The sequence below is a fragment of the Hakea prostrata genome, chromosome 1 (genome assembly GCF_041222555.1).
Source record: "Hakea prostrata isolate BN-2017 chromosome 1, UWA_Hpros_2, whole genome shotgun sequence".
Lineage (NCBI taxonomy): Eukaryota > Viridiplantae > Streptophyta > Magnoliopsida > Proteales > Proteaceae > Hakea > Hakea prostrata.
The window spans coordinates 3,672,857-3,688,791 of NC_142600.1; the positions used below are offsets into that span (position 1 = coordinate 3,672,857).

Genomic DNA, 15,935 nt, shown 5'->3' on the forward strand with positions numbered 1-15,935 from the left:
TGCTTTTTGCTGATGATAAAATTTTGATGGATGAGACACAAGTAGGTATTAATACCAAGTTAAAATCATGAAAGCAACTTTTGAATCAAAAGGCTTTAAGCCAAGTAGAACGAAGACGAGATGCCCAGTGTGTAACTTTGGTCGTGATCAAACGGATGATGAAGTCATGAAACTTGATGAAAAGGATATTCCACAAAACAATTATTTTAGCTACTCTCGCTCAATCATAAAGAAAAATGGTAATATAGAGGATGATGCTTTTCAACAAATTAAGATAAGGTGGATGAAGTGGAGAAGTGTGTCAGGGTCTTGCATAATCGACATATTCCTTTAAAGCTCAAAGGAAAAATGCCATAGGACCATTTTACCACCAGCTATGATTGAAGGCACAAAGTGTTAGGCTATTAAGAAGCATCATATAGATAAACTCAGAGTAGCAACAATGAGGATACGGAGATGGATGTGCAGCAAAACTAAGAAGGAAAGATAAGAATTATCATATTAGAGTTGGTCCAATAGTAGCTCTAATAAATAATAATTACAAGAATGTTAATTGAGGTGGCACATCCACTGTTCACCAGAGGCTTTTAAATGCCCCCTGTACGGAGAAGCGATTTAACCAAAATTGAAGGTAAGTATAAGAACTACAGGTAGACCGAAAGATAACCTCAGGAGAAGAAGTAAGAAAGGATATGTATAAGTTAGACCTTGTATCTAGTATGGCCCCAAGCCGAACTAATTGGAAGGCAAGATCCACGTAGGCTACCCCATTTTTTTGGAACAAAGGCTTATTGGTGGTGGTGGTGGTGGTGGTGGTGGTTGTATTTCAGTTCCCAAGGAAATGCTCAAAACTTGAACCATGTGGAAAACTAAGGTACAAAATAGAGTTTGAAGAATTTTTCATGAATTCCTCTGCACCATCCTTGGCTAAGGTATTCAAAATAGAATGTTGCAGTTGCCCATATAATGAGCTAAAAATCTCAGATTCCAAATGCAACTTAAGCAGAGTTTTAAAGGGTAGCTCCTAGATGTCACACCTAGATTGGTGTCATTTCAAAAGGATCCAATCTAGGATGTTGAGGGTCATTGATCTATATTGTTTTAATAATTTTTCTCTCTATACCAATGAATCCTGTGGTCTTGATCACTAAGAGAGCCAGGAAAATCCGGTCTGTGATACCAATCATTTAGACCTTCGCTTAAATCTGGCAAAATATTCTCTAGTCTGCTATGAATTGAAAATGTTTTTAAATATTCATGTTACAGCTAATCAAACTACCTGTGATTCAGATTATAAGTAGTGCTAAAATTAGTCTTGCAGCTTATTTTTTCATTCTACCATTTGATATTGTTATGAACTACTGCCAGATATCGTAGAAACCAACCTCATACGATTCTCTTCTCCCCCCCCCCAACCAAAAAAAAAAAAAATCAACACTACATCTTGATCCTTGGATTTGGACAGAAGGCTTAGATCTGTCTGTCTGTTAAACCGATCTCAATATTAAGCCTCTATTTTCTCAGAAATATTTCATACATACAGTTCCCTTCACCTGCTAGCATTAAAACTCTTCCTATATCTTATATCCAAGCTTTCTTCAACCTATAACATATTTACCTCTACGTTCACATCAAAATTGGTTTCCTTATATGTTCTAAACCAGAAAAATTTACCCATCTAGGACCATAGGTTCAAAAACTCAACTTGACTTGCCATCTCAACCAAGTTGAGAATCTTGAAATCTCAAACGGATAGGTTTTTTCTTCTTTTTCTTCTCCTTTTTTTTTTTGTGTGTGTTGTGTTGGGGGGGGGAATCACATTGATGTAAACGGAGGCCCTCTCACATACGATATGTGATAGATTGCAATCAAGCCATCTATCAGAATATACCATCCTCTTCAGTTCCAAGTTTCTTTCAACTAAATGTGGACAAGCCTCCAAATAATGTCACAGGTGATGATTTGGAAAAGGAGATTGACACAAATTTGACTGGTCAGTGTGTACCAGAGAATATTTCAGCAATTCTTAATTTACCATCTAAAACTTCAATCATATCCATTTATTTTCATACACTTCCATCAACTGCTACGAAATTCTTTCACTAGCAGGACCTAAGTTCATATGTAAACTAAATTGTAAAACTAAGGTCCTCTAGTATCACATACGTTTTGTGATAGATGACAATTAGGCTACCAAAACATAAGGAAGCCATAAAGTGTTCAAACCATCCATAAATCAATTTATAAGAGTCAATGCAGTAAAGGCAGTACAAATATCTAAGTAATTGAGAAGTTTAGCCATTGCAGAAGTAAATAGGAAGTACTTTACCAACAGTATCTAAACTCTGAGAATTAGGTAGCACTCCGGTGGTAGACACAGCCCCATGAGAAGGCCGGAATCCAAGGACACCACAAAATGATGCAGGGATTCTTACACATCCGATTGTGTCAGTACCTACAGAATCAAAAAAATAACAAGGGTAACAACGGAGGGAAGTGGATGAAAAATAATTTGTAACCTAAACTCTTCCAATCAACATATGTAAGAAACTCTGACGTCTCTAATAAGATAACATTTATAAACAAAGATGCAGTCACTGGGAGCATCTTTCTATTCAAGAAGTGTCAACCAGTAATCTTCTTTATGGATTTTGAGTTAAAAGAAAAGCAAAGAGAGTACCGAGGATGCTTGGTCTATCAATATAGCTAATTCTACTCACTCGGAAATTGGAATTAAAGAATTCGCCTAAAGAGGTTAACAACACAAATTAAAAAGAGTAGCTAAGCCACCAGACACAGAAAGGCAGAAGAATTAAACATCTAGCTCAAGAATGCAACAAAAGTGACAGGAGGAATACCAATACCTAAACATCCCAACAATCTTAGTATTATGGAGCATTTCCTTAAGTTATGCCAGTACAATATAAGAAATACAACAATCAGCAAGAAATATAAAATAATAAGTTGCACCTTCAAATTCCTCGATAATCTTTCCAACCAGACTAACACAAGCCAAGCCAAGCCAAGCCGAACACCTTTACTTTAAGATAAATGTCAATGGAACAACTTTGCAATCTTAAGATTATTATGTGATGGATGTTCCAAGTAGTAGAATCTAGAAAGGAACATTTCCTACCTATATCTGTATTGAATTGACAAGTTTCCAAACCAGAAATGGACATTTTAGGAAGTAGAAAAAAGAAATTAAGTTTTAGAATTCCTTTTTATGGATCAGTGGCAAGAATCTAAAGGATGTATCGGAAATGAGTCCATTTGAGAAAGCACAAGAACTGTAGCACCCTTAGGTGATAAGTAAAAAATTTGAGACAAACTAATTGGTAGTTACGACAAGCAAAGCCCCCCCCAAAAAAAATGACTGTTTCCCAACAATGAACAATCAAGTGCAGCGTGTAGTTGTTCCTTGACAGAACATGGGAAAGCCAAAAGCGACTTCTAATGTGAACCAATGCGGTGATCAGAGATGAGACCACTTGTGATTTTTTTGAAAAATGGTCCTAAACAACGGCAATAGTAAAGGATTGGCGTAGTGAAAGCCAAGAGTAGATGGGGCTTGGGACCTGCAATACTGCTTCATTGAGTTGGTCACCTATATCAACATGCTAGAAGAGTTTGAGAGCAAAAACAATCAAAAGTTTCCACTAACAAGACATCTTGCACTTCATTAGAGTGCTTAATACAAGTAAGAAAAACTAGTTAATTAGAAAATGAATATCCATAGTTTAGCTTTTTGACCAGAAAGTACATTTCTCCAATTGTCATTCAAGATGAAACATGCTAGGTTCCAATATTCCATACCAAGCGCAAAGTCAACAAGTCCAGCGGCAACAACCACTGCAGAACCACTTGATGATCCTCCAGGGACATGTGATGGCATTTCAGGATTAGCTGGCGTTCCGTAGTGCATGTTCTCTCCCGTGATCCTGCAATATTAGGAAAAGGAGAAAGCAATTCTCTCTTGAACTCTTTACCCATATAAAAACGTATGCCAGACACTGAATCAGTGATATAGTTATGCTATAAACTCAACTCATTAAAAGGTAAAGAATAAAGAGAATTGAGGAACTGTGGAGCACATTTTAGAGACATATGTCGTCTATAACAAATCTTTTCAACTTTCACTTTATTTCATTCTGTCAGCATAAAAGAACAACAAATTCACAACTCCATCAAAAGCGAGAACACACCCCTCCCAAAAAAAAAAAAAAAGAGGAATCAAAATGCGACGAAAGATATACTAGAGCATGATTGTTAGTTTTAAAACTGAAGAAAGTGGTTCAGCGCTTACAAGCCTGAGTCCTTTCTGCCCCTGATTTTATTTCTTAATGTTTGCTTAACCAAACGAAAAATCACAAGTTCCAACTCCATCCCCATGGAAAATAGGGAAACGTTCAAATCATAGCGAAAGCATATAAACGGAAACCATTACGCACCCAAAAGCCAATTCATCCATGACAGTCCTCCCGACACAAGTAGCCCCATTTTTCAGAAGGCAAGAGATGGCACTCGCGGTATGAGCAGAAGGCTCGTGCAACCGCTTCCAATCCGGATTTCCAAAACCGCTTACATAACCCTTGGCATCGAAACTGCATTTCCGTATAACAAAGTATCAGAATCAAAAATTAGACAACGAGAAAATTACAGAAACAGAAAGACAGACCTGAACAAAAACTGAGGAGTACGAACTTGTCACTGATGGCGAAAGTGAGGCCGGAAAGTAGTTGGCGAGCCGCAGGAGGAGGCGGTTGAGGAGAGGGAACAAGCTCGAACCGCTCGATAAAAGCGCCGAAATCTTCTCTGGCTTCAGTTTTAGCTCTTCTCCTCCTTCTGGCCTCGCTGAGAATGATAACCCCAGCGACGCTAATTCCAATAACGATCCAAAACTTTGTGCTGGAGACATTGATTCTCCCGAGTCTCAATGACTTTGAAGTATCCAGTTTCGATCAGCGATTGCGATTCCTGTTTTTTATTCTTATTCCACTCTTCTAGACAATTTGCAGGAGACTTTTGAGATCGTTCAGCTCGTTAGGACGGCGATCAAGAAATGCAATATCAGTGTCAGTTCAACTTTTCCCTATTCGTGTAGTGCGCATTCATGCTTGAGCTACCATCGCTGCAACGAGAAGAAGAGGATCTCCAGAACACGGAACCGAAAAGGCAATGAACAAGACAGTCCGCAAAAATTTTTGCCGCTGCTGAGCCCTTTCCCTCTCTAGAGGTTTTGCGCACTTATTATGCACATGTGGTTTAGGGCTTCGAATTCGAAAGAATAAATGAAACGCCACATAGTACGACCCGAGTTGCCTTGTCCGAATCGCCGAGTTGCGGGCGAGTTGTTAGTGTTTTTTTTTTAGGGAAATGAAGTTCATCCAGGCCACTTTTTGCGCCCCGACTACATCCTCAATGCGCTTTTTATATAATTATTCCTGGCCCCAAGGGAATTCAAACTCTGACCTCCTATGTGGAAGCGTTGGGCTTTGCCAACTGAGCCACCCCTTGGGGCCGAGTTGTTAGTATTACGGACCTTGACATTTCTAACTACCAATAGAGCATGTGTGAATTTATCAAAAATAAACAAATAAATAAATGCTAAATGCTACATAATTTCCCACTATGGCATTTTTATCATATGAGAATTTGGGAATTGTCTATAAAAAAATATATAAAAATGTGGCTATTCTATAATCCTTATGTCATGTAATTGTATTCTATAAAAATATGGCTATTCTATAATCCTTACTTGAGCTTTTCCACATATCTTTTACATGTAAAATGGTGGGTCATGGTGTGCAACTTTTGTGAACATGCATGATATAAGATTGTTTATTTACTTACATTTACGCGTGAAGCTCTATTCATGCATATAATGTTGTGATCTTATTTATTTAATAGAAGTGTAGAACATTATGATCATGCATCAGCATATCAACTGTTGTAGTAAAGACAAAATTTTCCTTTGTAAGATGTTTTCAGGATTTATTTCACGGTCTCAACAGGTCAACAAAAAAAAATCATCATTTTCCAACATTGAACACCACTGGGTAAGTAAATTAGCTCTGTGCACTATCAGCGCAAGCACCGGCCCCGTCATCGAAGTCCCACCAAATGCCTAAATAGTTCACAGACTGATATGACTCATGCCCAGGCCAAACAGCGTACAACTGTCCAATGCAATAAATAGAGGAACAGAGGAGATTTGGACCCGAGACATGAGGTTTACTAAACCATTTGGGAGTGAGCTTAGGACCATTAGACCATCACCCCCGGTGGTATTTTTGAAGTATTTGAAACGACTAGTTTTGGGCCATAAATTGTTTGCAAAACATATTTTTTAACGCTTTTGGGTGGCAGAAGATTAGTGCCTCCCTTTCTTTCCCTCCCGCTTCTTAAAATTTTCAACTTTATAATTACCATCTCAACATAGTGTTTTTTTCTTCCTCAAAGCATCTCAACATGTTAGAAGAGGTATGTAACAATTTAGGACTGTACTTTGTTTTTTCATCTCATAGTAAAATCATATTTCCTGAACCATAAACATGGCATTCAAGTTGTGAAACACATAAATCTCGTCTTGTGAATGTCTTTATCATTTCAAGAGTTTAACTGTGTGGCATTGCTAACATCAACCATTTCAATCATTGTTTTTAATATGTATTTGATGGTCAGAATCAATTGATGTAAAGCTCAATGAAATGTATATGAACAAACATTTCTTAAACCCCCTCACACCAACAAAGAAAAGAAAGAAAGAGAAGAAAAAAAAATACACCAATTGGTTTGGTTATAGTTATGTTTGAGATAAAGTAATAGAAATGGTGTTAGTTTGGTTTTATACCCAGTTCAAATATAGTTTTTATATTCTATCCCATTTTATGGTATTATTTTGATAATTCAATTTAAGTCAAATCGAAAGTGAAAATATCTTGTCCAAAACAATTAAAGTAGAAAAAGTAATTAAAATCTCGTCTAATCCAATACCTTTCAGTCATTAATTAGAGAAAAATCAATTATAATTTCAGCCAATAGGATACAAAATTTGAAGAAGAAATCAAATTACGGTGATATAAAAAATTAGATTACATCCATCCAACAATGGGGATGTAGCTCAAATGGTAGAGCGCTCGCTTTGCATGCGAGAGGTACAGGGTTCGATACCCTGCATCTCCATTTGGCCCCATAAGCGAGCTGTGATTAAATGCATTTGGTGGAATTGGGTTTCCACCACCATCTCCTCGTTCAGGTGAGGCTAGTAATGCCCTGTATGAGCTCACTTTTTTCCCGAATAAACTTTTCGCATTTGCATTTTCCTACTTCAGTGCAGGAACTTCTGCAATGCAGTGTTGTTGCTCATATAACTTCTGAGATTGTTGACGCCTGCCAATTCTTGATTGACTTTGCCCAAACTTTGGAATAAGAAACCTTAGGACAACCACTTAATAGTGAGGTTAATGGTGCTCTGTGGTTATTGTTACAATGGTCCTGTGGATGCTGGAGAGAATTGCTTCATTATCTTCAAATCCATACGGAGGTATGTATATAAACGTATTTCAATATAATGACCACCACACTTGTGCTGGGTTTTTATGGTGAAGACAGATTTGGTCCCCTATGCTATGTCATCTGTAGAGTTATAGTTAAATAATCTCAACTCAAAGCAAGGAAATCCATTGAAATATTAGGCACCAGAATTTTCCATCTGAACATATATATTAGGACTCTGTTTGGCTGTGAGAAAAACCAATGGAAAGGTAAATTGGATTTTCTTTTTGAAAAAATTACAGCACATGAATGTATTGTTAACTCAAAATCATTCTATTTTCGGTAAAATCACTTTAGCTTGCATGAAAATCACCACAGATTTTTTTTTTTTTTTGGGGGGGGGGAATAAAAAGTTCAATCGAGAAAGCATCCTTACTTAATATGGTAAATAAATTAATTAGTTCATCTAATCCTGATGGACAGTAGTTACTAAAGGCCCCTTTCAACTCTCTTTGCAACCAAATAGAGCCTAAAATTCTTATTATGAAGAATGAAACCGTAATCTTCAGTCACTAATTAAAAAGAATCCTGCCTGTCCACTACACAGCTTGGTGGAGCAAAAAATTTACCCAAAATAGGTAGCAAGAGAAGAAAAAAGGGGGGGTTGATACACCAGATTGCTAACATATCTCAGAAGAAGTCAAACAATATCAAACCACACAACCTAGGAGAATAGAAATATACAAGGGCAAAGGAAAAGAAAGGGAAGGAGTGTAATAACACCTTCCTGTGGAATAATTCCACACTTATGCTGGGTTTTCATGAAGACCACCCTGCTCAGAAGGATCCCATAATTGTGGCTGATTTATAGATTGGTTTCTGCGAAAACAATCCTTATGTGTAAGTTGCAGCCAGGGTTTAATAAGTCTCTCATGCTTTACCCCATAAACCGAACAACAACACAAGAAATGTCATCTTTACTGTCTCTCTTTAGTGCTTCGGCTGTCAGCTGCTTAGCTGCCCTCTGTGGGTCCTTGGTCTTTCTTGCAATATCAACTGCTTCTTGATTACTCATTACCTGGATAGAGAAGAATCAACAATTCTAGACAATTCATGCATAAATATGCAGTCAAATACATGTTAAATTGGGTACTTTTGGGACAAGATGTGTCACCTTCCAGAGTCCATCACTTGCAAGGATGAGAAGTTCAGTACTGCTATCAATATCTGCATTTCGTATGTCAGGATCTGACCGCAAGTGTGATTTTAGACTCTTATCTCCAAATGCACGTGAAACTGCCAACTGGCCATTTACTCTGGGGACATCTCCTGATATAGGGGAGGATAAAAGAAATTAAGATTATATGGACAATAAACAACCAACAAACTCATCATAAATTCCCTTGACAGGGAAGCCCCTATCAGTTCAAATTACAAGTCTACAACAATTAATTGAGCTGAGAATAAATGAGCTCATAGCATGGTTTATTTAACCACAGTAACTATCTCGATGGTAAAAAAACGTGTCAGACACATTTACACAGTCTGCCCAACAACAGCTACATTCCATTACATATAAAAAGATGATTTTGGACTTTGGAAAGTCTAATACTTCAAGGAGAGGTTAGAATCTTCCTACAAAAGTAACCAAAGCAAACCAAAAATAAAAAATAAAAAATGATAGTTGACCATCCAATTAGCAAAGTAGGACAGATCCAAATATATGTTACCTCAGTAATAAGGGAAAATAATACACTACTCACCGCAGGCTGCAACTAGCATGCTCCAGTTGGTTGGGACATTTTGAGTGCTGTTAATATACATAATACACTACTCACCCACAGGCTGCAACTAGCATGCTTCAGTTGGGACATTTCGTGCGCTGTTAATATAGATTCTTACAAGTTTGGAGCTTATAAATCAAATCTCATAAGGGTTAAGAGAACTAGTGCAGATTGCAAGTCAAAGGAGACAATAGATGACACTCTGCAGCCAATTATTTGGACCACAGAAAAAAACCACCTCACTGGGAAAGAATAACTAAGCAGATTGAGGAAAAGTTGTACTCTATTTCTTCCATCTTTCTGCTGTTTTTGGTAACATTCATCAGATCTTCATCTTTTGTTGCTTCTCAAAGAGAGCTGTTAATCTACTTACGCTTTCTTCATCAGTGTTATTTTAAACCTTTCTCAGGTACTTAGTCCCTCTCGATGTTTAAATTTGAATAAATAATATCAAATGATTTGGCAGTTCGTAAAATCTATATTTTCCAGTATTCAAGACTTTTCTCTTAAAAATCATCCTCAAATCAACTGGCCATGCTCAAAAGCGAAGAATTGATTACCCAATCTTATTGGTTCTAAGTGTGGTTAGATTTGCCGTTGATCTTGAATAAAAACCGTGTCCAGTGCACAAGGCTCCCACTACTGCAGGGTCTTGGAGGGGCAAATGCATGCAGCCTTACCCTGCTGCAAAGAAGATGTTTCCAAATTTTGAATCCACACCCTAATGGTTGCAATATCACAACTTACTCATTGCGCCAAGGCTCACTGACTATAGAGTTTACCCTCATCAATTACTCACTCTTCTACCCTGATTTATAAAATTTAAAAATGCATCATTCTCTCAGCACTACACATCATAATTTCAACCTCTTTTATTATTTTTAGCATTTAACAACCTCTTGATTCCCAAGAAACCCTAGCTACTTCAGAATATTACTTCATAGGCCCCTAACCAACAAAAACAGGGTTAAACTGTTGAGGAAAAGAAGGAACTTTACTCAGTATGGATCAGTTGGACTATGAAGGAATAAAAGACTGTTTAGGTGCTCCAAATAATGCCTAAACTTAAGTGCAAAAAGCCTTTTAAAGGATAGAGGCTGTCATCTCTCTGTTGACAACCTTTGCCAAGAGATTAAATGAAATATTCAACTGGAAGATCATCTTTTAATCAAGACAACTGATTGCTATCTTGGAACGTGTAGGCCATCCGTACATTCTTTGACCTATACCAGAACACCGTAAATGAGCTGACAAGGGATCCTACCTATGTCATTTGTGTTCAATTTAGCTCTCCACCTCCCAAGTGAAAGTGTCACAGCTAAAAAGCTTCACACAGAAGGATCGGCATGAACAGAAGAAACAGAGAAAGTTGAAGTAGAAATAACTTCTGCTGAAGTAGTGAGAACTAAAAAGTGAGTTCTGGAAGATACAGCTGCAGACAGAGTGGAGCTATATTTTTGTAATTGGTCCAAGTAGTTGGGACTTGGGATAAGGCTTCATTGGACTTAATTAAGAAGTACAAAGCAAAATAATACATGATATAAGGGAAATATTCTATTTGATAGGTCTCGGTTATTTCAGTGCTTTTGCTATAAGCTTTCAAAAATTAGGATTTCTCTCCATCCAGGCCTGCATCATAATGCAGTTTTTCTTTTCTTCCATCTTCCCTGGTACTTACATTTCTTCTTCTCTCAATGAAAGCACCAAACTCCAATTGGAGTTGGAAAACAGTGGAACTGAGGGAAAAAGAATAGGAAAATGACTGAGGATTCTTCTGCCACAGAAGTTCTGAGCCAACAGGTATGTTTCTAAATTACTTTGCTTCTCATCTATCTCTTCAGCCTTCTTTACGTATATATATTTTTTCTGATTCTGTTACACTGGCTCCCAATCTCTACTTCTTCTCTTCCCTTTTTCTTTCCTTTCTTTTCTGCTTCCAGTTCTTTCTCAAAGCTCTTGACTGCTCTTCTTCTTTCTTTTATTCTTTTCTGGACTTCCTTGCCTCTCAACTCTGCATCTGTCGCCTCTGTTCCTCTCTTTTTTTTGGGGCTGTTTTTTCTGCTTGTTTCTGTGCTTCAATTGCTCCTGCTGCACTCCTCCCCCCCCCCTTTTGGTTTGCTAGGAGAATCAACAGGGGTGGGAATGCATGATGCTGGGATTTTTTTTTTCTTTTTTCCTCCCCCCCCCCCCTCCCCCTTCTTGAATTGTTGTATCACACGAATAGAGGAGGAAGAAGAAGATGATGGGGATGGGATCTTCAGCTCTGATGCCAGAGGATGCAGGCCAGGATAGGGGTTGCTATGGTGGGCTACGATGGAGGGAGAATTAGAAGAATTAGAAGGGGAGTAAAAGGGGAGGGTGTGCTCATATTCACACACTAGCCAACACAAGGCTCTCACAAACATAACTCAGTTCAATCTATTCCATCTGAAAACTGTATCCTAATACAAGCTATCTAAAGAAAAATTAAACGCAAATCCCAACTGAAATCAAAATCCAAAACAAAATCCTAATCAAAGTCTAACTCACACTTGCGTAGCAGCAATAAAACAAGTAAAAGACTAAAATTAGAACAGCTATAAAATATTTATTTAAGTCTAATTCTTGTTGGACCAAAATCCCATTGGACCGGTTATTTGTGTTGGTCCGGAAGTGATTGAACCAGTCTGATACTGCATCACTTCTTCTTCTTACAAAATTTCTGCTCCCCTTCCCCTGCAACTCTGCTTCTTCTCAGGTCTCCTTACCTCTACTATTCCTCTTCTCCTTTCCTCGTCCACTATTTTGCCCCTATTAATAATTCTATTCATGAACATTAAACAGGCTTTCTTGCATAAAACAAAGCCTATGACAGTTACCAAAAGTCATTTTGGCTTATACTTATGTACATGTTGAAGACCAAAACATAAGCAAGTCAAGCAAATTAAAATTAGGAAGAGACATTCCCAAAATTGCATTTAGTTCATCAAATACTTATAGCAGTAAACAGAAGCAAAAGAAAAGGAAAGAGGAGGCAGAGAGAAAGAAAGAGTCAGAACAATATCCCACTAAGTGGCCAATGCAGGGTTGCTTAAGTGGTAAAGATTCATACTTCTCAGTGGAGAGGTCTTGGGTTCGACCCTTGCGGACAGCATTACATTTCCAGTATTAAAAAAGCACCAGTTCCACAAAATAAAAAAAAAAATAAAAAAAAATCCCACTTAGTGCACAGACCCTGCCTATCTTCTTACAAATAGTTGAATCATGTATAAACATATATTCTCTTCAGTCATGAGAACAATTAATAGGCTTACAGCTACAATGGTTGTATAAACAAACCTGGCATGTTTGACACAAAGCCACCTCTGTTCTCAATGCTGCCTCTTTCAGTGTTGGGTTCATGGTCTGTAGACATCTGTATTGCCTGTCCCCCTCTTGAAAGAACTGCCCGTGAGTCTCCAACATTGGCTATCCATAACTTCCGACCATTTATGACAATTGCAGTAACAGCAGTAGAGCCACCACGTCCAAGGTCAGGATTATGGGAAAGAATTGATTGGTCGGTCCTCTCATATGCTTTTGAAATGGATCTATTGGGGTCAGTCCAAAATTCTTCCTATATTGATAAAACACAAGATATACAATTAGAACCTCTGGAGTTGATATAAGTAGCTCAAATACACACACTTGAGCCTTGGAGATAAAACAAACAACTGACCTCTTTTAGGATATTGGAAAACAAATGCTTTTGTAAGTAGGCTGGTACACTATCCCCCAAATGACCATCATAAATAGCAAACAACCCAAGCTCATGTCCTTTGTTCTGAACAAACTTAGCAACATGATAATCCTCCATGGGATGATTTGCTTTTCCTTTCACGAGGCTAAATCCATACTTGATTGGTCCCTGATTACTTCTCCCCTTACCAGAGCCACATGTCGAGCGTCCTCCTATTAGCTAAAGACACACAATACTTGTCTCAACTTTGAGAGAATGAGAATCTCAACAGTGAATATAAGCTCAGATAATCACCATGGAATATGACAAAGGGAGGTGATTAAGTGATTAAGTGATTTGCAAAGCTTTGTAGAACAAAGTGGAAGGTAAAGAGCTAACACTAAATAGAGCTGCTATCGTAACTTGAACAAACAAATCAATGAAACAGTATTATTGAAAAGAACCAAGGAGATAGAGAGACTTGTTTTCAGCCTTTCATTGGTTTGTTAAAAATGCACCCAGTGCTGAAACGAGGAAAAGAAAATTTTCCAGAGGCCAAAACAGTATTCTACTCCTAAGGTGGAAATTGAACTTCAAACAAGTAGAAAAAGTTTGAAATTAATACTATCAATCAGACATGAAAAAAAGATAGCACTATTACAGAAATAGCCAAGCAGAAAGCCTTGTGTAAGATGACAGAATCGACCTATTTAAATGGAAAGCAACCTATATGAAAGTTTCTTCTCAACAAAATCAACTCTTGTTAAAACACCCAGTATTCAACTTCAACCCTAAATGAAGTACAGAGAAACGGACAGACGAAAGTGGAGCTAGAGTAAACTCCCACCCCCCCCCCCCAAAAAAAAAAAAAAAAATCCAAAGGGAAAGAGAGAAACCAAAAAAAAAAAAAAAACAAACAAACAAACAAACGAACCACTGAACAGAGCCCATGCACTTTTAGAGTCTAACCTAACTACCATGGCATATAAATTGCCGCAATTATGGGGAAAAGAAAGGACAAATAATCACTATGCAAAACAGGGTATAATTTGCTCACCTGAGAATAGGCAGCATTAAAACAACATAATTTATCCATATAAATCTCCACAACTGCTACCTCTTGCGCTAAATTCTTAACATCTACCAGTTCTCCAAAACCCAAATTGAAATATCTTCCAAACAACGTTTTCTTCGCGAATTTCGCGAACTACGTCATAAAACCAGCAATCTGATCTGAAAAACGACAAACCATGATCAAAAGCAAACCCAAATCCCCCAAAATAAAAAATAGAAAAAACTTCCAGAGGAAGAAAAGATGAGTAGGTCAAGAGACGACGATGAAAAAGAATGCAAAATTTAAACTAGCTATATCAGAAAATCTCTTACCGATCCACCAATCTCCTTGTTTTATGATACAAGAGAAAGAAGAAAAACCAGAGACAAGCTGGGTCGTTGAAGCCGCAGAAGAAGTGCTTCTTCCTTCTTTTTTCCTCCGCGCAAGTATATTATTACGAAGAATGGAACTATAGAAACAAAGAAAAGTGAGAAGGTGAGAACACCTAAAACCTTTCCACTCTGAAGGCACAAATTGTAGATGCAATAAAGAAATGGGAGTGGGAGGTACCGGCAATTCTCGTGTTTTCCCTAACTTTGCAACCGTTTTGGGTATTCCCAATTCCCCAAATGCAAAAAAAAAAAAAAAAAGCTGTTACAAAGCCTACAATTGAAGACTTCTTCGCTGTTGACTTTGTCTGTGTTTTTGTATCTATCACTCTTTATCACTCTTTGTCTTTGTTGATTATTTGGTACTTCTTTACTTTCTCTCTCTGTTTCAATTCAACTGCAAGCAAAGAAACTAGGGAATTTGCATTTATCGTTCCTTAAAAGAAGTGAAAATACCAAAGAGACCCTTCCTCCTACCACAGATTTCAGAATACCCCAATTTGCCCATTTCGTTTATTTTTAATGAAAAAACTCCCACGGAGTTGACTTTTTGTTGACTCATTGTCCCCTGCTTTTTCAATCCTATCGCTGTTGTTACTTTTTTTTATTTTCTAATATATATTTGTCACCTGTTCCCTTTGTGTTGATTCTTCTAAGTAATTTAAATCTCAAAGTAGGGTATCCTGCGGTTCTACGAAAAGATCTTTTGTATTTAACTTCATAATTAATTAAAAAGAACACCCAAAGTTAACAATCCTGATGTGGCTCTCTAGTGTGCTCATGATCTTGAAATATATTTGGGAGCTTCATGAAGTTTTTGTTAATTGTGTTTTTGTTCATAACCTACGTGAGGTTAATGCTGTAGCGGACTTCTTGGCTAACCATGTCTGAGAAGACATTGAGATTTCTTTGCTTGTTAGCCACCTGCCACCACACCGTCTGAGTGACATCGTTCATGATGATAAGAGTGGTCATGTTTAATATCGTTTGTAATCTATTTTATTTATATAATATATAATACGTGCCTTTTATTTCAAAAAAAAAATAATTAATTAAAAATAAAGAGCTATTTTTTTGGATAAAGAATCAAAAGGGCAATGTTAGTGAAAAGTATAGGAATATTAGTGAATTGCTTTGCAGGTAAGAGGATAGCAAAGTAAAGAGAATTATAGGTCCTCTTCGAGGTTTGTTTTTTTCCATGAAAAAGTTGAATAGTAAGAAAGTAGCTCCCAAGCATGCACTTGTGTTGGGCTCTTTACCATTTTCTATAAATATGGTCGATGCTCGTCATGTATGGAATAAGAAGGCAATTTTGAATGTTTGTCACATAATAGTAAGGTTGTACTATAGGCAAGGGCTAAGCTAGGATTGAACATTAGGGGCTGAATATATGTAGATCAATGTAGGACCCACAGCTAATTTTTTCTCTTTCTCATCTATTAGAGTGCCTTTCTAAATTAAGGTTCATTAACAAAGTAATATGATTTTATACCGAATTCATACCGTACCATATA

At 37.4% G+C, this 15,935-nt stretch overlaps 2 protein-coding genes and 1 non-coding gene across 3 annotated transcripts in view; 1 reads left to right on the forward strand and 2 right to left on the reverse strand.

Moving 5' to 3' along the window:
- TOC64-V (translocon at the outer membrane of chloroplasts 64-V) overlaps positions 1 to 4,958 on the reverse strand; it is a gene marked incomplete at its 5' end in the record, with an annotated part of 30,135 nt that extends 25,177 nt beyond the window's left edge. The window contains 4 exons of the mRNA XM_089153597.1: positions 2,330 to 2,455; positions 3,817 to 3,941; positions 4,452 to 4,604; positions 4,705 to 4,958. Of these exons, the coding sequence (XP_089009723.1) occupies positions 2,330 to 2,455; positions 3,817 to 3,941; positions 4,452 to 4,604; positions 4,705 to 4,958 (658 nt within the window). The remainder of the gene's footprint in view (positions 1 to 2,329; positions 2,456 to 3,816; positions 3,942 to 4,451; positions 4,605 to 4,704) is intronic.
- Positions 4,959 to 7,112: 2,154 nt separating this feature from the next.
- TRNAA-UGC (transfer RNA alanine (anticodon UGC)) lies at positions 7,113 to 7,185 on the forward strand. Its single transcript has one exon. It is a non-coding gene; the product is annotated as a tRNA-Ala (tRNA).
- Positions 7,186 to 8,008: 823 nt separating this feature from the next.
- Positions 8,009 to 14,793, reverse strand: LOC149026743 (putative protein phosphatase 2C 9). The gene is made up of 7 exons (XM_089155835.1): positions 14,603 to 14,793; positions 14,365 to 14,501; positions 14,036 to 14,211; positions 12,979 to 13,218; positions 12,600 to 12,876; positions 8,672 to 8,826; positions 8,009 to 8,575 (listed from the first exon to the last, which is right to left on the reverse strand). The coding sequence occupies exons 3-7, from the start codon at positions 14,072 to 14,074 to the stop codon at positions 8,435 to 8,437; spliced, it is 852 nt and encodes a 283-aa protein (XP_089011961.1). The 5' UTR covers positions 14,075 to 14,211; positions 14,365 to 14,501; positions 14,603 to 14,793; the 3' UTR covers positions 8,009 to 8,434.
- Positions 14,794 to 15,935: the final 1,142 nt, after the last annotated feature.